Source organism: Anolis sagrei, chromosome 4 (genome assembly GCF_037176765.1).
Source record: "Anolis sagrei isolate rAnoSag1 chromosome 4, rAnoSag1.mat, whole genome shotgun sequence".
NCBI classification, from domain to species: domain Eukaryota; kingdom Metazoa; phylum Chordata; class Lepidosauria; order Squamata; family Dactyloidae; genus Anolis; species Anolis sagrei.
The window spans coordinates 246262216-246283651 of NC_090024.1; the positions used below are offsets into that span (position 1 = coordinate 246262216).

The window sequence follows — 21436 nt, forward strand, 5'->3', positions numbered from 1 at the left end:
GGAAATAAATAAATAAATAAATTTAGATTGCCAGGCCAAGGAACCCAGACAATTTCTGGCCTTCTCCTCTAAAACTCTGGCACAGACTGAAAAGGAGGGGAAAGTACTTCAGAAAGGTTCTGAGGCAAAAAAAAAAGGCTAAACCAACAGAGTCAGGCCTCTGGGGGGTTTTAAGCTCCATCCCTAAAACTAATCACAAATGGAAAAGTCCACACCAAAGGAAGAACAAACAAGGAAGTGAAACAGAGGAGGGAAAAGGCTAGGCCAAGACATCCCACTCACCATGGCACTGACCACCCGGCTGATGTAGACAGGGCTGTTGCGGCGGGAGCAGTCCTTGTCCTGGTTGCGGAGGAATTTGGGGTTGCTGTCCAGCAGCTGCAGGCAGATGTCCACAATCCCTTCTTCAAACTGGGAGAAGATGGAAAAGAGGATGAGCAAACACCTTTCTATGGTTCCAAAAGCCACGAAAGGACTGAAGGGAAACAACCCTCCATACATCAATGGAGTATGCATCTCTGTGTGCGTCCACACTGTAGAATGAATGCAGTTTGGCCCCACTTTAACTGCTCATGGCTCAATCAATGGAGTGTGCACCTCTGTGTGCATCTACACTGTTGAATGAATGCAGTTTGGCACCACTTTAACTGGCCATGGCTCAATGTAGCTTTACCATTCATTTATGTCTTCCCAGGGCATCTCTTTCCAAGAATGAATGCCAAGGAGGAAAAATACATTCTCTGGTTGGAAACTGATTTTTTCAAAATTTGCATTGAAGCTGGGGGGGGGGGGGGGTAGGGTTAGAGTGACAGAAGAGAGGGATAAATAGAAATAGAAGATAGATAAATTATGGAGAGCCAATAGAAAGACAGGCAGATAAAGAGAGAGAAGCTACAGATGGATAAAAGTGACAGAGAAACAGATTGAGGATAGATAGATAGATAGATAGATAGATAGATAGATAGATAGTCAGACAGATAGGTGAATGATAGATAGGAGAGAGATGATAGACAAGACAGAAGATAGGCAGAAACAGAAGAGATAGAAGGAAATAGGAAATAGAAAGATATAGGATATATGATAGATAGATGATAGATAGAGATAGATGAGAGAGAGAGAGAGAGAGAGAGATGATAGACAAGACAGGCAAAAATAGAAGGAAATAGAAAATATAGAGGATAGATCGATAGAGAGACAGATAAATAGATATATAGGTGACATAGGAGAGAGAGATGATGATTGACAAGACAGAAAATAGGAAGAATAGGAGAGATGGAAGGAAATAGAAAGTAGAAAGACAGAGGATAGATAGATAGATAGATAGATAGATAGATAGAGAGATAGAGAGATAGAGAGAGAGGAAAGAGAGAGAGATGATAGGCAAGACAGAAGACAGGCAAAAATAGAAGGAAATAGAAAATACCAAGATAGAGGATAGATTGATAGAGAGACAGATAAATAGATATACAGATGACAGATAGGAGAGAGAGAGATGATTGACAAGACAGAAAATAGGAAGAATAGAAGAGATGGAAGGAAATAGAAAATAGAAAGACAGAGGATAGATAGATAGATGATAGATAGATAGATAGATAGATAGATAGATAATAGACAGACAGACAGGAGAGATGTGATAGACAAGAGGGAAAATAGGCAGAATAGAGAAAACGAAAGGAAATAGAAAATACAAAGATAGAGAATAGATAGGCAGATAGACAGACAGACAGACAGATAGAGATAAATAGGAGAGAAAGAGATATATATGATAAGCAAGACAGAAGATAGGCAGAAATAGAAGAGACTGAAGGAAATAGAAAATAGAAAGAGGATAGATAGATCAATAGATAGATAGATAGATGATAGATAGATAGATGGATGGACAGACAGACAGACAGACAGATGGGGGGGAGAGAGAGATAGCAGGAAATAGAAAGATAGAGGATGGATGGATGGATGGATGGAGATGATAGATGACAAATAAAGAGAGAGATTTAAGGGAGATGGGGGGGGGGGGTGAGAGCATGCCAAATAATGGTAGATGGTAGATAGAAAATAGAAATAGCAGATAGCTAGATTGATAGATGATAGATAAACAGAAGATGACTGAAAGAGTGAGAAATAAGAGACAGGAAGCTGATAGATAGATAGATAGATAGATAGATAGATAGATAGATAGATAGATAGACAGACAGACGGGTGGGCGGACAGGTAGGCAAGCAGATGGTAGTGAATAGATGTATCCACAGAGTAGATGCAGCAGTGGTTGCAAGCATCCTCTTTTCCCTTTATCCGCATGGCTCCATCCTATATGTGACGGCGCGAGTGGCGCCACCTATGTATAGAACTGTTAGTTGTAAGATTTAAACTGTTGTATCATGCTTAATCCTGCCCCTTTTTACCTTGCTTGTGTATATTTGTATGGATTGGTTACTTATAGCTGTCAATCAGCACTGTTTGGCTCCACCTCTTCCTGCAAGAGGGGAGAACTTCCTTTTCTTTTCATTCTGCCATCAGAGTTTGTACCACATGGACGTGAGTAAGAGACTTCATTCTTAAAGACCCTGTTTTAAGTTACCTCTTAGCACCAATTCTGAGGTTTTTTACCCCTGGGACTCATGCTTTATGTCCAGATCATCCTGGACGATACTGAGGAGACCCAGGCGCCTTCAAGCCAGTTCTTTTGGCACCAGAGGAAGATCCTGAATCTTCAAAATAGGCCATCTGAATTGGGGTTGTTGTTTGCTCTGGCATTGACAGCCATTGAGGAAGAGGAAACCTGGTGAGGCTTCTCAGCTTCAAAGCCCTTGGACCCAGGACTAATAGAGACTGTAAAGTGTGTTTTTCCTTCACCCCTCTAAAGTTTTCCAGTTCATTGCATTGAAGAAATGACTTTGTGACAAATAAAACTTATTTTGAGTTATTTACATCGTTTTGGGTTCTTGGGAGTTCCAGTTTCCTAAAGGAGGGCAAGAAGCAATCCCTTGGGGGAAAGATGCCACGTCCATCCTCCTTTTAAGACTAATAGCCCCCAAGCGCTACGGCACACTATAGAACACTAGAATTTGTCTATAACTCAGTAATACATCTTATTGGCCTATTCATTTTGACTAACCCTGTATATTTATACTTTATAGCAGTTTGATCTCACTTTAAATGTTACCCATGAGAGAAACCCACCTGCCCGAAGACCCAAGGGCAGCCAAAGATGAAATCCTGGGATCCTTGGTAGATCTGTCCATGTTGGGTCAGGACATATTCGACCCGGGCCTCTTCGCTTTTCATGAAGACAGTGTCATCTGAGCAAAGAGAAGAAAGACACAGGTGGAAGAGCAGAAGAGAAAACGGAGAGACAACCTGGCCCTGCGCAGGAAGGGGAACAGCCAGGGATCCAAATTGAACCAGTTCTTACTTTTGATGGATTTATTTATTTATTTCGATTACTTCTACCCCGCCCTTCTCACCCCGGGGGGGGGGGGGACGACGACGACTCAGGGCAGCTTACAAAAGCGAGGCACAATTCGATGCCCGCATCGCAACAACAATAAAATATATAACATCAGTTAACAAAACAGTAAATCTAGCAATAACATCAATTCACAGACATTAGCACCGTCTCCCAAAGCAGTTGCTCTACTCCAAACTTAAGAACGGAAAACGGAACGTTGGTGGACAGGAAAAGAGATTTAAAGATGGGCTCAAAGCCAACCTCAAAAACTCTGGCATAGACACTGAGAACTGGGAAGCCCTGGCCCTTGAGCGCTCCAGCTGGAGGACAGCTGTGACCAGCAGTGCTGCAGAATTTGAGGAGGCACGAATGGAGGGTGAAAGAGAGAAACGTGCCAGGAGGAAGGCGCATCAAGCCAACCCCGACCGGGACTGCCTTCCACCTGGAAACCAATGCCCTCACTGCGGAAGAAGATGCAGAGCAAGAATAGGGCTCCACAGCCACATCTGGACCCACAAGGAAATCCATAATGGAAGACCATCTTACTCGTCCAACGAGGGATCGCCTAAGTAAGTAAGTAAGTAAGTAAGTTCGTATAGGCAAGAATAATCATAAAAACTAAAATCGGCAATAAGACTAATACAAACCATTTCTCCTCATTAACGGTCAATGTTCCACCATCTCATAGTTCACCTTCCATACCACAACAGTCAGTCCTTTCAGTCCTATCCATCTGGTTGTCCACGTCTAATTGTCAGATTGCCCAAAGGCCTGGCCCCACAACCACGTCTTTACCTTCCTCCTAAAGGCGAGGAGGGACGTTGATGCCCCGATTTCCCCAGGGAGTGAGTTCCACAGGTGAGGGGCCACCATTGAGGAGGCCCTGCTCCTCGTCCCCACCAGCCTCACTTGTGATAGCGGTGGGGTTGAGAGCAGGGCCCCCCCCCCAGATGATCTCAGATTCCAAGGTGGGACGTAGAGGGAGATACGTTCGGACAGATATGCTGGACCGGAACCGTATAGGGTTTTGTAGGTCAAAACCAGCACCTTGAATTGTGCTCGGAATTGAATCGGCAGCCAGTGGAGCTGACACAACAGGGGGGTGGTGTGCTCCCTGTATGTCGCTCCCGTAAGCAATCTGGCTGCCGCTCGCTGTACCAGTTGAAGTTTCCGAACAGTCTTCAGGGGCAACCCCACGTAGAGTGCGTTGCAGTAGTCTATTCGGGATATAACAAGAGCGTGGATGCCCCTGTTCTAGGGCTCAAGTAATTACAGAAATTAATGTGGCAAAAGAAAATGTTGACATTAGAAGGCCACGATATAAGAAGAGGGTGGCACGCCTACCTTTGTTATGGGAAAGCGAAAATAGAATACAACTTTACCAATCACTATGTCAGAGCCGCCCTATTGAAAATCTGGAATAAATATAAAAATGTCATGTACCCTCAAATACCCATGTGAACGTCACCAGTTGAGGCTCATCACAAAAGAGAAATACCGAAAAACAGATGGCTCAATTACAGACAATTGCTGACAAAAATTAACAACGAATGGCACCTGAAATCAATGGAAGAACTGAAGGGAGAAGACAAAGAAATAAACTGGTTACAATATATGCAAATCAAACAGTGCTTCAAGGAAGATCTAAAGGTTGGGTTCAGTGAAAAAGAAAGCTGCTGGGATATAATCATGAAAAAAGACAAAAAATTGATTAGAATATTATATAAGAACTTGCTTGAATGGAACACTGAGAGGGAGGTGGTAAAAGAGAATATGGTCAAGTGGGCTAGGGACGTAGGTCACTCCATCTTATTAAGTGAATGGGAGCAAGCATGGAAAACCAAACTGAAGTACACCAAATCCATCAATATTGTTGAGAACTGGTTTAAGGTTTTCTATAGGTGGCATCTGACTCCGGTCCAACTAGCCAAGTTTAGCAAAAACCCTAATAACCGATGCTGGAGGTGCGGAAAAGAAGCTGGCACTTATTTTCATATGTATTGGAGCTGCAAAAAAATAAAAGCTTTCTGGAAAATGATACACGAACATACACAAATCATTATAAAAACGAAATTTGACATAAAACCCGAATACTACCTACTAAATATAATGGAAATCGGGCTAGGGAAAAATGAAGAAATTTTTTTTTTCTATTTATCATCAGCGGCTAGAATACTAATAGCGTAAAAATGGAAAAGTAAAGAGATTCCCTCCAAGGAAGAATGGATAAAGAAGATAATAGACTACAGGAATTGTGATAGCCTATCGTGCTTACTAGAGGAGCAGAGTAAGAACAAACAAACAAATTGGAAATACCTTAAAGAATACTTAAAAGGAAAAATCAAACTGGACATATAAATTTCTATGGGGAAAGAAACAAGAATTACGAGAAGAAGGCAAAAGAATAAAGGAGACAAACAACTACCCTCTGTGGACTGAACGGAAGTTGTATATACATGTGTGTATACCCCTACCCCAACAACCCCTCCCACTATCTTCTCAGCCCCCTCCTTTCCCCACCCATACCCACCCACAATTCTGTCCTTCACAATCTGTCTAAATTCTGTGACTTTCTATCACAATGATTGTTCCCCCTCTTTCGTTGTAAAGAAAAACTGTATAAAAATATCAATAAAAAAAAAGAAAAGAAATTAATGTGGTAACTAAAGAGAAAAAGAAGAGAATAAAGACAGAAGAGGAAGACAATGAAGAGGAGGAGGAGAGGCTGAAGCTAAGGTCAGCCTTCTCTCTCCAGAGCCAAATCGGACCTTTTCTCAGGATGGATTTCAGTTCCCTGCTATGGAAGTCAAATCAAGGTTCAATAACCGGAGTGGCCAACTCATTTTGCAAACGGGGAAAACCCATGTAATTTCGCAACTGCTGGCAAAATCGAAAATGCTTTGTCACCAAAAGAAGTGGCTTTTGCAACAAGAATGATTGACAACTGGAAAATAGAGGGAGAAACCATGGAGGCCGTTACAGGGTTTGTATTTCTAGGTGCAAAGATGACTGCAGATGCAGACTGTGGCCGGGAAATCAGAAGACGCTTCCTTCTTGGGAGGAGAGCAATGTCCAATCTCGATAAAATAGTAAAGAGTAGAGACATCACACTGGCAACAAAGATCCATTGCATCAGGGCCGTAGCCAGAAAAAAATTTCGGGGAGGGTTGACTTTTGGGGGGGGGGTTGAAAATTTCGGGGAGGGTTGAAAAATTTGGGGGGGGGGGTTGAAACCTGCCTCCTAGCTCACGCTGAAGCCAAGAGTACAGCAGGGGGCAGAGCAACCTTCAATAGCCTGCAGCTCCACCCCTGTCAACCACCTCCACCAAGTCTGGCCTCCTTAATGAGAGCATTCAACACACACACCCCCAACTTGGTTGCTTCATTACATCGGCTATTGCTGCAAGTAATGACAGTGTGAATAAATTGTCAATATTTGCTTGAGATAGTGTTTACAGTTCTGGAGGGACTCTTAATTTTTTGCATCTCATAGACTTAGCATGGGGATTGGGTTAACCAGTTAAAACTCATGAGTAAACCAGGTTTTTTAAACAAATCTGAAACATTTCGGGGGGGGGGTTTGAACCCCTAAAACCACCCCCTCGCTACAGGCCTGCATTGCATAGTCAAAGCCATGGTATTCCCTGTAGTAACCTACGGATGTGAGAGCTGGACCTTCGGGAAGGCTGAGCGAAGGAAGAGAGATGCTTTTGAGCTGTGGTGTTGGAGGAAAGTGCTGAGAGTGCCTTGGACTGCGAGAAGATCCAACCAGTCCATCCTCCAGGAAAGAAAGGCCGACTGCTCATTGGAGGGAAGGATACTAGAGACAAAGTGGAAGTCCTTTGGCCACATCATGAGGAGACAGGAAAGCCTAGAGAAGACAATTATGCTGGGGAAAGTGGAAGGCAAAAGGAAGAGGGGCCGACCAAGGGCAAGGTGGATGGATGGCATCCTTGAAGTGACTGGACTGACCTTGAGGGAGCTGGGGGTGGTAACAGCCGACAGGGAGCTCTGGCGTGGGCTGGTCCATGAGGTCACGAAGAGTCGGAGACGACTGAACGAATGAACAACAACATAAAAAAAAATGTGTCCCCAAGAATCTTATGCAATATTCAAGGGAAGGAATGAGCAGAGGGCCAGAGAGCCACAGGTTCAGCAATATGACAAGACTACAGATATCATGACCATTTTCTCCCCACATCAGCTGAAATCAGAAACCTTTTCCCTTCCCACTTTTGCTTTGGCATCCCTTGGGTCAGTGTTGTTTCAGCATCGTATTATTTGTAAATGACAATAAGGGGAACAAAGGGCCATTTTTGCAAGTGGCGAGCTGAGTGCTATCAGCAGGGTTCCCCCCTGGCCCGGTCCTGTTTAAGATCTTAGAATCATAAAATCATAGAATCATAGAATCAAAGAGTTGGAAGAGACCTCCTGGGCCATCATCCAGTCCAACCCCATTCTGCCAAGAAGCAGGAATATTGCATTCAAATCACCCCTGACAAATGGCCATCCAGCCTCTGCTTAAAAGCTTCCAAAGAAGGAGCCTCCACCACACTCCGGGGCAGAGAGTTCCACTGCTGAATGGCTCTCACAGTCAGGAAGTTCTTCCTCATGTTCAGATGGAATCTCCTCTCTTGTAGTTTGAAGCCATTGTTCCGCGTCCTAGTCTCCAAGGAAGCAGAAAACAAGCTTGCTCCCTCCTCCTCCCTGTGGGTTCCTCTCACATATTTATACATGGCTATCATATCTCCTCTCAGCCTTCTCTTCCTCAAGCTAAACATGCCCAGCTCCTTAAGCCGCTCCTCATAGTGCTTGTTCTCCAGACCCTTGATCTGCTCCCTCCTCCCTGTGGGTTCCTCTCACATATTTATACATGGCTATCATATCTCCTCTCAGCCTTCTCTTCTTCAGGCTAAACATGCCCAGCTCCCTAAGCCGCTCCTCATAGGGCTTGTTCTCCAGACCCTTGATCTGCTCCCTCCTCCCTGTGGGTTCCTCTCACATATTTATACATGGCTATCATATCTCCTCTCAGCCTTCTCTTCTTCAGGCTAAACATGCCCAGCTCCTTAAGCCGCTCCTCATAGGGCTTGTTCTCCAGACCCTTGATCTGCTCCCTCCTCCCTGTGGGTTCCTCTCACATATTTATACATGGCTATCATATCTCCTCTCAGCCTTCTCTTCTTCAGGCTAAACATGCCCAGCTCCTTAAGCCGCTCCTCATAGGGCTTGTTCTCCAGACCCTTGATCATTTTAGTCGCCCTCCTCTGGACACATTCCAGCTTGTCAATATCTCTCTTGAATTGTGGTGCCCAGAATTGGACACAATGTTCCAGGTAAAGTGGTCTAACCAAATCTTCATTAATGACGTAGAGGAAGGGTTAGAAGGCAGGATCATCAGTGGGTGGTTGTAGGTTTTTTGGGCATTCTCTCCTGACGTTTCACCTGCATCTATGGTAGGCATCCTCAGAGTTGGTGAGATCTGTTGGAACTAGGAAAATTGTGTTTATCTGTGGAATAATGTCCTAGGTGGGAGAAAGAACTCTTGTCTGTTGGAGGTAGGTATGAATATCTCAACTGGCCATTGTGCCGTTATACCCAGACGCTTTATAAAAAACGAACTATGATGTGCTGTCCCTATGTCTGTGCAAACCGCTGGGACTTTCTGAAGAAAATTGGGATAATCAGCAATTGAGTCTGTTGCGAGGTCTGAAGGATATTTATGTCAAAGTCTTGCAGACTTGGTACAGTTCTTTCAAGGTTGCAATCAAACAGTCAATAGATAAGGTCTAGCCTGAAGAAGAGAAGGCTAAGAGGAGACTGGTTGTTGAAATTAAATCCAGACAAGACGGAGGTACTCCTGGTCAGTCGCAAGGCCGAACAGGGCATAGGGTTACAGCCTGTGCTGGATGGGGTCGCACTCCCCTTGAAGGCGCAGGTTCGCAGCTTGGGTGTGATCCTGGACTCATCGTTGAGCCTGGATCCCCAGGTTTCAGCGGTGACCAGGGGAGCATTTGCACAGCTTAGGCTCGTGCTCCAGCTGCGCCCGTACCTTGGGAAGTCTGACTTGGCCACGGTAGTACACGCTCTGGTCACATCCCGCCTTGACTACTGCAACGCTCTCTACGTGGGGCTGCCCTTGAAGACGGCCCGGAAGCTTCAGCTAGTCCAACGCTCGGCAGCCTTGTTGTTAACAGGAGCGGGACGCAGGGAGCATACAACGCCCTTGTTGTTCCAGCTCCACTGGCTGCCGATTTGCTACCGGGCCCAATTTAAGGTGCTGGTGCTATCCTACAAAGCCCTAAACGGTTCCGGCCCAAAGTACCTTGCGGACCGCATCTCGGCCTATGAGCCCTCGAGGACCTTGAGATCATCTGGGGAGGCCCTTCTCTCGATCCCGCCTGCCTCACAGGCACGTCTGGCGGGGACGAGAGAGAGGGCCTTCTCAGTGGTGGCCCCCCGTGTTGTGGTTCAGCACCAACTTGATGGGAATGGGAGTGAAGAGAGTGCTGGGAATGAGAATAGTGCAGATGTGGGCTCTCAGTTTTCTTCCCATGAATGTAGAGACAGGCCTGTGTCTTCAAGGCCGTCACAAGATTGGAATGTGGTTGATAAGACAGTTGCTGGGTTGCAAGGTCGCACAGGACAGGTGGTGCGAAGGAGTTCGCAGCTGGCAGAGAAGTGTTGACCTCATCTGTGAGAAAACTCCTCGTTAGAGGCTTGTTTGATGTTTGTCTTTTGCTGTATAACGTATAAGTAACCTGCCTGGACATTGATCCTGTGTTAGTTTCAACGTTGCGATATGGCTTGCAGTAGCTCTTCATGGAACCGTAAGCTGCTTCCTGGTTTTGGCTTGATGCTTTGCTTCATGTCTCCTGCTTAAACTGCAAAGGATTATATTGGATCTTTTACCTTGTAACCACTGAATTTTTACTGCATTTACTTTGATTGTTTCAATAAACTTTCTACTTCTCAAGATTGGCTGGTTTTGTCAGAGAGAGAGCAAGGTGAATCTATTCTGAGGCACAACACCCCGGCTGTGGAACTCCCTCCCTGCTGACATCAGACAGGCGCCCTCCCTTATGGCCTTTCGTAAGGGCCTGAAGACATGGCTATTCGAGAAGGCATTCAACTGAGTGCTATGTTACTGGAAATGACAACCGGAATGGATTACGACTACGAGACTGATTATGATTCCATGATAAGACGGAGCGGATTATTTTTTAGTATAATTAGATGTTGTGTATTAGTAATATGTTAGTTTTGTTGTCTTGGCTCATTGTAAATTGTCTTTTATGTGCTGTACACCGCCACGAGTCGCCCTAGGGCTGAGAGCGGCGGTTAATAAATGCAGGAAATAAATAAATTGTTCTGACGCGACAAATAAATAATCCAGGTCTCTTCTCCAGGAGAAGGAAGCAAGGATGGCAATGTATGTATGACGAATGAATGAATGTTGACATCTGTGTGGATGCTGAATAAAAGGTAGTATCTAGGCCTGGGTAACAACGCAAAAATTTGTTTCTAAAATCGATTTGTAATTGGGGTTTTTTTTTTGTTTCGATATTTAAAATAATTACAAAATTTTCCAAAAAAAAAGTTCGGTATTTACGAAATTTCGTAAATATTTACAAAACATTTTGTAAAGATGGCGCCCTTTTTTTTTCAATATTTTTTAAATGTTTTTTAAATTTAATTATTAATTTAGTAGAATAGGGAGGAGAAATTATTATTGAGGGAAGGCAGGCACTCACTCTGGCGGGCCCTCTCGCTCGCCGCTCGCTCGCCGCTCGCCCTCTCGCTCGCCCTCTCGCCCTCTCGCTAGGATGGGTTCCTTCCAGGAGGGGCTCTTTTTCCCAGGCTGCCAAACTACAACTCCCAGGATGCTACAGCATTGAGCCAATGAAAGAAAGAGAAGGAGACCTCCCTCTCGCCCTCTCGCTCGCCCTCTCGCTCGCCCTCTCACTCGCCCTCTCGCTCGCCGCTCGCCCTCGCCCTCGCCCTCTCGCTCGCCGCTCGCCCTCTCACTCGCCCTCTCGCTCACCGCTCGCCCTCGCCCTCTCGCTCGCCGCTCGCCCTCTCGCTCGCCCTCTCGCTCGCCCTCGCCCTCTCGCTCGCCCTCTCGCTCGCCGCCCGCCCTCTCGCTCGCCCTCTCGCTTGCTCAGCCGGCGCCGAGAGAGGAGAGCTCCCAGCAAGCCAGGCGGCCATCTTACGTATTTCCGAAATGGACGGAAATACAAAATTTTTTGGCACCTGCCGTTTCGATATTTAAAAACACTTCCAGGCTTAAAAATAAGTTTTGTAATCGTTTCGTAATTCAAAAATTAATGAATCTTTTAACGAATTACGAATTAACGAAACGAATTGACCAGCCCTAGTAGTATCCTCTTTGTTTGTGTACCCAATGTAGTTATATAGAATCTGTGTGTCTACCTTCATTCTCTGCATAGTACCCAATACTCTGTCTAACTGTAAATGGAATAAAATAATATCTTTAACATTTAAAAAGTATTTCTGACACTCCATGTTTCAATCAGATCTTTAAGGGGGCCAAATCGTTTCCCCAAACACCTTGAATTGTAAGCCCTAAACCCAGAAGAAATGGAACGTGGCACCTTCTACAAGGTGGACCTGAAGGATGCAACACAGCTTCCTACTGGCCAATCTGAGGAGACCTACCTGTGGACCATGGATTGAAGAGCAGGATGAACTCCCCCAGGTCGTAGCTGAACTCTTGACCTTCAGTGGAGATCTCCAGGGTCAGGTGGTAGCGGCCAATCCTGGCATCCGGAGGAGGGAAGATCGCTACGGTCAGGGAGGACCCATCCTGGCCTTCCACAGTGGAGCTCCATTTGGCCTTTTTCAGGGAGGAGGAGAGAGGGAAGGAAGAACTGGTCCCAGATGTCTGGGTGGGGCGAGGACCTGGAAGAAGAGAAAAAGAGGAGGGAGAAGAGAAGAAAGATGGAGGAGGAGGAAGAGAATGAGGAGGAATGAAAAAGAGAGCAAGGAGGAGAAGCAAAGGAGAAGCAGAGAGGGGAAAAGTGGAGGAGGAAGAGGAGAAAGAGAAGAGAAGAGAAGAAGAGAGCAAGGAGGAGAAGCAAAGGAGAAGCAGAGAGGGGAGAAGTGGAGGAGGAAGAGGAGAAAGAGAAGAGAAGAGAAGAGAAGAAGAGAGCAAGGAGGAGAAGCAAAGGAGAAGCAGAGAGGGGAGAAGTGGAGGAGGAAGAGGAGGAAGAGAAGAGAAGAGAAGAAGAGAGCAAGGAGGAGAAGCAAAGGAGAAGCAGAGAGGGGAGAAGTGGAGGAGGAAGAGGAGAAAGAGAAGAGAAGAGAAGAGAAGAGAAGAGAAGAGAAGAGAAGAGAAGAAGAGAGCAAGGAGGAGAAGCAAAGGAGAAGCAGAGAGGGGAGAAGTGGAGGAGAAAGAGGAGAAAGAGAAGAGAAGAGAAGAGAAGAGAAGAGAAGAGAAGAGAAGAAGAAAGCAAGGAGGAGAAGCAAAGGAGAAGCAGAGAGGGGAGAAGTGGAGGAGGAAGAGGAGAAAGAGAAGAGAAGAGAAGAGAAGAGAAGAGAAGAGAAGAGAAGAGAAGAGAAGAAGAGAGCAAGGAGGAGAAGCAAAGGAGAAGCAGAGAGGGGAGAAGTGGAGGAGAAAGAGGGGAAAGAGAAGAGAAGAGAAGAAGAGAGCAAGGAGGAGAAGCAAAGGAGAAGCAGAGAGGGGAGAAGTGGAGGAGAAAGAGGGGAAAGAGAAGAGAAGAGAAGAAGAGAGCAAGGAGGAGAAGCAAAGGAGAAGCAGAGAGGGGAGAAGTGGAGGAGGAAGAGGAGAAAGAGAAAAGAAGAGAAGAGAAGAGAAGAAGAGAGCAAGGAGGAGAAGCAAAGGAGAAGCAGAGAGGGGAGAAGTGGAGGAGAAAGAGGAGAAGAGAAGAGAAGAGAAGAGAAGAGAAGAGAAGAGAAGAGAAGAGAAGAGAAGAGAAGAGAAGAGAAGAGAAGAGAAGAGGAGAGGAGAGCAAGGAGGAGAAGCAAAGGAGAAGCAGAGAGGGGAGAAGTGGAGGAGAAAGAGGAGAAAGAGAAGAGAAGAGAAGCAAAAGAGAAGCAGAGAGGGGAGAAGTGGAGGAGGAAGAGGAGAAAGAAGAGAAGAGAAGAAAAGAGGAGAGGAGAGGAGAGGAGAGGAGAGGAGAGGAGAAGAGAGCAAGGAGGAGAGGGAGGACAAAGAAGAATTTATTTATTTACTTATTTACAGTATTTCTATTCCACCCTTCTCACCCCGCAGGGGACTCAGGGCGGATCACAATGCACATATACATGGCAAACATTCAATGCCATAGACACACAACATATATAGATAGACACACAGAGGCTATTTAACTTCCCAGCTTCATGAGGGTATGCATTGAATTCTGGCCACTGGGGGAGCTGTTGCGTCACTGTCCACTTGTGACACTGATGGAGTACTTCCTCATTCTTGCACAGATACATGGCAAACATTCAATGCCACAGACACACAACATAAGGTATTTAGAAAGACACACAGAGGCTATTTAACTTCCCAGCTTCATGAGGGTATCTTTGAATTCTGGCCACCGGGGGAGCTGTTGCGTCACTGTCCACTTGTGACACTGATGGACTACTTCCTCATTCTTTTGCACGCTGCTGGAGACTTTTATGGCATCGTGAATTAGTTAAATTGGCCTCCTCGTAGGAGGTACCTAAATTTCCTACTTGTCCAATTCTGGGCACCACAATTCAAGAGAGATATTGACAAGCTGGAATGTGTCCAGAGGAGGGCGACTAAAATGATCAAGGGTCTGGAGAACAAGCCCTATGAGGAGCGGCTTAGGGAACTGGGCATGTTTAGCCTGAAGAAGAGAAGGCTGAGAGGAGATATGATAGCCATGTATAAATATGTGAGAGGAAGCCACAGGGAGGAGGAGGGAGCAAGCTTGTTTTCTGCTTCCTTGGAGACTAGGACGCAAGGGAACAATGGCTTCAAACTACAAGAGAGGAGATTCCATCCGAACATGAGGAAGAACTTCCTGACTGTGAGAGCCGTTCAGCAGTGGAACTCTCTGCCCCGGAGTGTGGTGGAGGCTCCTTCTTTGGAAGCTTTTAAGCAGAGGCTGGATGGCCATTTGTCAGGGGTGATTTGAATGCAATATTCCTGCTTCTTGACAGGGGGTTGGACTGGATGGCCCTTGAGGTCTCTTCCAACTCTTTGATTCTATGATTCTATGATTCTATGAAGCTAGACAAATGGTCGGGAGCTTACTCCGACCCAGGCTGGCTTCAAACTCATGACATTTCAGTCAGTAGTGATTTTAATGCAGCTGCGCCACAACCCAAAGAAGAGAAGAAAGCAGATGGAGGAAGAAGAAAAGAGGAACAGGAGAAAGGAGAAGGAAGAAGAGGAGAAGTGAAAGAAAAAAAGAGGAAAAAATAAAGAAACGATTAAGAAAATTATGGGCCTCAACTTTCCCCACGGGAATTTAGCAAGGCCACCCCTAAGCAGGGGCAGTGAAGGAGCAGCTTTGGAGAGGAATGTCTTTTGAGGGAAGAACCAAACAGGAGAAACCAAGATATTGGGGCATAACTCCCAGAAGAGCAGAGAACAGAGTGGCGCAGCAGAAGCATGCATGTTGCAGATGCAACATGCATCTTGTGATTGCAAATCATAGAATCAAAGAGTTGGAAGAGACCTCCTGGGCCATCCAGTCCGACCCCTTTCTACCAAGAAGCAGTAATATTGCATTCAAATCACCCCTGACAGCCTCTGTTTAAAAGCTTCCAAAGAAGGAGTCTCCACCACACTCCGGAGCAGAGAGTTCCACTGCTGAACGGCTTTCACAGTCAGGAAGTTATTCCTCATGTTCAGGTGGAATCTCCTCTCTTGTAGTTGGAAGCCGTTGTTCCACTGCGTCCTGGTCTCTAGGGAAGCAGAAAACAAGCTTGCTCCCTCCTCCTCCATGGCTGTCATGTTTCCTCTCAGCCTCTCTTCTTCAGGCTAAACATGCCCAGATCCTTAAGCCGCTCCTCATAGGGCTTGTTCTCCAGACCCTTGATCATTTTTGTCACCCTCCTCTGGACACATTCCAGCTTGTCAATATCTCTCTTGAATTGTGGTGCCCAGAATTGGACACAATATTCCAGGCGTGGTCTAACCAAAGTGGAATAGAGCATGGGTAGCATTACTTCCTTAGATCTAGACACTAGGCTCCTCTTGATGCAGGCCAAAATCCCATTGGCTTTTTTTGCCGCCACATCGCATTGTTGGCTCATGTTTAACTTGTTGTCCACGAGGACTCACCAAGATCTTTTTCACACGTCCTGCTCTCGAGCCAGGCCTCATTGTCCCCAATTCTGTATCTTTGCATTTCCTTTTTTCTGCCTAAGTGGAGTCTCTTGCATTTGTCACTGTTGAACTTCATTTTGTTAGTTTTGGCCTATCTCTCTCATCTGTCAAGATCGTTTTGAGTCCTGCTCCTGTCCTCTGGAGTATCCAGGGGAACCTGAATGCTACTTCTTTTGGGGACCCCTGATATAAGAGTCTACAGTTCTAAGGTGGTTCATGCCTTCAGTTGGGCCAAAGCAAAACTCACCGGTCTTGACGTGGAAGGTGAGCTTGTCCACCTCTTTGTTGAAGGACCTCTTGGAGAAGTGCAGCGTCACAAGGAAGGACTGGCCCCGGCGCACAAGGAGACGCTGGGAACCGGCGTCGGAGGTCCGGTGGTCCTTGTTGTTGCGTTCACATTGCAGGTCCCAATTCGCCAAGAGCAGTGCTGTCAAGAAAAGAGAGAAAGTGGACAAGAAGTTCCTTTCGGACTGTTTTTTTCTGAAAGACTGTGCAGGAATTCCCAAAGATGTGTAGATCAGTGGTTCTCAACCTACCTAATGTCACGACCGCTTAATACAGTTCATAGAATCATAGAATCAAAGAGTTGGAAGAGACCTCCTGGGCCATCATCCAGTCCAACCCCATTCTTCCAAGAAGCAGGAATATTCCATTCAAATCACCCCTGACAGATGGCCATCCAGCCTCTGCTTAAAAGCTTCCAAAGAAGGAGCCTCCACCACACTCCGGGGCAGAGAGTTCCACTGCTGAACAGCTCTCACAGTCAGTTCTTCCTAAGTTCCAAAGTTCTTCCTAATGTTCAGATGGAATCTCCTCTCTTGTAGTTTGAAGCCATTATTCCACTGCGTCCTAGTCTCCAAGGAAGCAGAAAACAAGCTTGCTCCCTCCTCCTCCCTGTGGCTTCCTCTCACATATTTATACATGGCTCTCATATCTCCTCTCAGCCTTCTCTTCTTCAGGCTAAACATGCCCAGCTCCTTAAGCCGCTCCTCATAGGGCTTGTTCTCCAGACCCTTGATCTGCTCCCTCCTCCCTGTGGCTTCCTCTCACATATTTATACATGGCTATCATGTCTCCTCTCAGCCTTCTCTTCTTCAGGCTAAACATGCCCAGCTCCTTAAGCCGCTCCTCATAGGGCTTGTTCTCCAGACCCTTGATCTGCTCCCTCCTCCCTGTGGCTTCCTCTCACATATTTATACATGGCTATCGTATCTCCTCTCTGCCTTCTCTTCTTCAGGCTAAACATGCCCAGTTCCCTAAGCCGCTCCTCATAGGGCTTGTTCTCCAGACCCTTGAGTTCCTCAAGTTGTGGTGACCCCCAACCATAACATTATTTTTGTTGCTACTTCATCACTGTAATTTCGCTACTGTTATGAATCGTAATATAAATCTCTGATATTCAGGTTGAATTTTCATTCACTGGACCAAATTTGGCACAAATACCCGATACGCCCAAATTTGAATACTGGTGGGGTTGGAGGAGATTGATGTTGTCATTTGGGAGCTGTAGTTGCTGGGATTTATAGTTCGCCTACAATCAAAGAGCATTCTGAACCCCACCAGGAATGGAATTGAACCAAACTTGGCACACAGTTCTCCCATGACCAACAGAAAATACTGGAAGGGTTTGGTGGGCAGTGTCCTTTGGTTTTGGAGTTGTAGTTCACCTACATCCAGACATCACTGTGGACTCAAACAATGATGGATCTGGAGCAAACTCTACACGAATACTCAATATGCCCAAATGTCAACACTGGTGGAGTTTGGGGAAAATAGAATCTTGACATTTGGGAGTTGTAGTTGCTGGGATTTATAGTTCGCCCTTGAGTTTGGGAGTTGTAGTTCACCTCCATCCAGACATCACTGTGGACTCAAACAATGATGGATCTGGAGCAAACTCTACACGAATACTCAATATGCCCAAATGTCAACACTGGTGGAGTTTGGGGAAAATAGAACCTTGACATTTGGGAGTTGTAGTTGCTGGGATTTATAGTTCGCCCTTGAGTTTGGGAGTTGTAGTTCACCTCCATCCAGACATCACTGTGGACTCAAACAATGATGGATCTGGAGCAAACTCTACACGAATACTCAATATGCCCAAATGTCAACACTGGTGGAGTTTGGGGAAAATAGAATCTTGACATTTGGGAGTTGTAGTTGCTGGGATTTATAGTTCGCCTACAATCAAAGAGCTTCCTGAACTCCACCAACGATAGAATTGAATCTAGACCTGGCCACACAGAAATCCCATGACCAACAGAAAATGCTAGAACAGTGGACATTGACCTTGAGTTTGGGAGTTGTAGTACACTTAAATCCAGAGAGCACTCTGGACTCAAACAATGATCAATCTGGACCAAACTTGGCATGAACACTCATTATGTCCAAATGTGAACCCCACCGATGATAGAATTAGGCCAAGCTTCCCACACAGAACCCCCATGACCAACAGAAAATATTGTACATTCTGATGGTCTTCGAGGACCCCTCTGACACCCCCTCGCGACCCTCCCCAGGGGTCCTGACCTCCAGGTTGAGAAACACTGATACAGATAATCAATTTGTGCAATACACAATAGCTGTGGACTTCTGCAGACATCTCCAACAGCTCAAAGCTTTCCTCAGTCTTGTCACATTTACCCTGTTTTTGGAAGGAAAAAAGGTATACAAATCAAAGACACCAGGGATACCGTTTTGCCTTTCCTACTAAATTGGAAGAGATGCTCTTCCTTATGTACTCGAGTATAAGCCGACCCGAATATAAGCCAAGGCACCTAAATTTACGGCAAAAAACCTAGGAAAACTTATTGAGATGAGTATAAGCTGAGGGTGAAAAATGCAGCTGCTACTGGTAAATTTCAAAATAAAAATAGATAGCAATGAAATGATATTAATTGAGGCCTCAGTAGATTAAATGTTTATGGTGGAGTTTGAAGCCATTGTTCCATTGCGTCCTAGTCTCCAGGGAAGCAGAAACCAAGCTTGCTCCCTCCTCCTCCCTGTGGCTTCCTCTCACATATTTATACATGGCTATCATATCTTCTCTCAGCCTTCTCTTCTTCAGGCTAAACATGCCCAGCTCCTTAAGCCGCTCCTCATAGGGCTTGTTCTCCAGACCCTTGATCATTTTAGTCGCCCTCCTCTGGACACATTCCAGCTTGTCAATATCTCTCTTGAATTGTGGTGCCCAGAATTGGACACAATATTCCAGGTGTGGTTTAACCAAGGAGGAATAGAGCATGGGGAGCATGACTTCCCTAGATCTAGACACTAGGCTCCTCTTGATGCAGGCCAAAATCCCATATGCTATCATATTACCCCTTCTGTTGGATCTCCACATGTTGCAAGGATCAGATTGCAATAACTGTATTACAAAATCTAGAAATACAGAGAGAAAGCCAAAGGGCCCTTGAAAAGTTTCCTTCCCTTTGTGCGTTCATTACCTGTAGTCATCCTGTTGTTCACTGGATTGATCCAAGTCCTTTCTGTTCTGCTTGGCCTTCTGTGGCTTCTTCTATCTGCTGACAGCCCAACAGTACCAAACTTACTTCCAAACACACACATATATATACGAATCCAAAGCACACACCCCTCTGATGGGTGAGCGTCAGGGGTCAAAAGAGGAACCAGAGGATTTCTAGGGAAAGGCAAGGAACACTTAAGAAATTCAGATGACGGAGCCAGGAGGTGAATGACACACTGCTTTGCAGGTCAAGAGAAGTTTTGGGTGGCAAAAGAGCCCTGTGCATCTCAGCAGAGACCCACTATCTCATGCATAGTCCCAACTAGTCCTGTAGCTGGAGGGGAAGTAGGGGTTCAAAGTAAGTACTGTGTGGTGTTTGGAGAAGTTGGGGTGTAAAGCTGGTCATCAGAACCTTGGTGCATTGGTTGCTCAACCATTTGTGCAATGGGAAAACGCAATAGAAGTCTTATAGAGTGGAGATTGTGCAGAGCAGGATTTGGTCTTCGGTCAGAAGTCATGAGTGATTGCTGTCCATGGATTCAAGGTTCCTTCAAGGGCGGACTGTGAAAAAAAAATGGGATCAGAAGTCAGAGAATGAAGGTAGCCAAATAGACATACAATGTTTCCTATTTTTATCTTCCCCAAAGTAATGGAAACCTGGTTCAGATGTCATAGACATTTCCCCTAACCCAATCCATAGAATCCTAGAATCAAAGAGTTGGAAGAGACCTCTTGGGCCATCCAGTTCAACCCCATTCTGCCAAGAAGCAGGAATATTGCATTCAAATCACCCCTGACAGATGGCCATCCAGCCTCTGTTTAAAAGCTTCCAAAGAAGGAGCCTCCACCACACTCCGGGGCAGAGAGTTCCACTGCTGAACGGCTCTCACAGTCAGGAGGTTCTTCCTCATGTTCAGATGGAATCTCCTCTCTTGAAGTTTGAAGCCATTCTTCCATTGTGTCCTAGTCTCCAGGGAAGCTGAAAACAAGCTTGCTCCCTCCTCCCTGTCGCTTCCTCTCACATATTTATTATACATGGCTATCCTATCTCCTCTCAGCCTTCTCTTCTTCAGGCTAAACATGCCCAGCTCCTTAAGCCGCTCCTCATAGGGCTTGTTCTCCTGACCCTTGATCATTTTAGTCGCCCTCCTCTGAATACATTCCAGCTTGTCAATATCTCTCTTGAATTGTGTTGCCCAGAATTGGACACAATATTCCAGGTGTGGTCTAACCAAAGCAGAATAGAGCATGGGTAGCATGACTTCCCTAGATATAGACACTAGGCTCCTATTGATGCAGGCCAAAATCCCATTGGATTGGATCCCCCACATACGACCTAGCACAACACACTCTGGGGCAGAGAGTTCCACTGCTGAACGGCTCTCACAATCAGGAAGTTCTTCCTCATGTTCAGGTGGAATCTCCTCTCTTGTAACTTGAAGCCATTGTTCTGTGTCCTAGTCTCCAGAGAAGCAGAAAACAAGCTTGCTCCCTCCTCACTTTGGCTTCCTCTCACATATTGATACATGGCTATCATATCTCCTCTCAGCCTTCTCTTCTTCAGGCTAAACATGCCCAGCTCCTTATGGAGATATGATAGCCATGTATCTTCAATGGACACAAAAAAATACAGTACTAACAAAACAACTTGGCCATACAGCCCGAAAAACATACACCAACTCACTGATTCCGACCATGAAAGCCTTCGACAACACATAAGGTGGATCTGTAATTGGTTAAGTGGACGAACACAGAGAGTGCTCACTAATGCTTCCTCTTCATCTTGGAAAGAAGTGACGAGTGGAGTGCTGCAGGGTTCCCCCCTGGGCCCGGTCCTGTTCAACATCTTTATTAATGACTTAGATGAAGGGCTAGAAGGCATGATCATCAAGTTTGCAGACGACACCAAATTGGGAGGATAGCCAATAGTCCAGAGGACAGGAGCAGAATTCAAAACGATCTTGACAGATTAGAGAGATGATGGGCAAAAACTAACAAAATTAAGTTCAACAGAGACAAATGCAAGATACTCCACTTTGGCAGAAAAAATGAAATGCAAAGAGACAGAATGGGGGACACCTGGCTCGAGAGCAGTACGTGTGAAAAAGATCTTGGAGTCCTCGTGGACAACAAGTTAAACATGAGCCAGGAATGTGATGTGGCGGCAAAAAAAGCCAATGGGATTTTGGCCTGC

General features: G+C 45.7%; 1 protein-coding gene across 2 annotated transcripts in view; it reads right to left on the reverse strand.

The window, feature by feature from the left end:
• The window catches only part of LOC132772695 (protein-glutamine gamma-glutamyltransferase 2-like), a 39872-nt gene extending 20073 nt beyond the window's left edge, over positions 1-19799 (reverse strand). For both annotated transcript variants that reach the window (XM_067468300.1, XM_060771563.2), the window contains exons 1-5: positions 19223-19799; positions 16024-16203; positions 12125-12367; positions 3178-3296; positions 283-411 (exon numbers count right to left, since the gene is read on the reverse strand). In XM_067468300.1, the coding sequence (XP_067324401.1) occupies positions 283-411; positions 3178-3296; positions 12125-12367; positions 16024-16203; positions 19223-19343 (792 nt within the window). In that variant the 5' untranslated portion in view covers positions 19344-19799. The remainder of the gene's footprint in view (positions 1-282; positions 412-3177; positions 3297-12124; positions 12368-16023; positions 16204-19222) is intronic.
• Positions 19800-21436: the final 1637 nt, after the last annotated feature.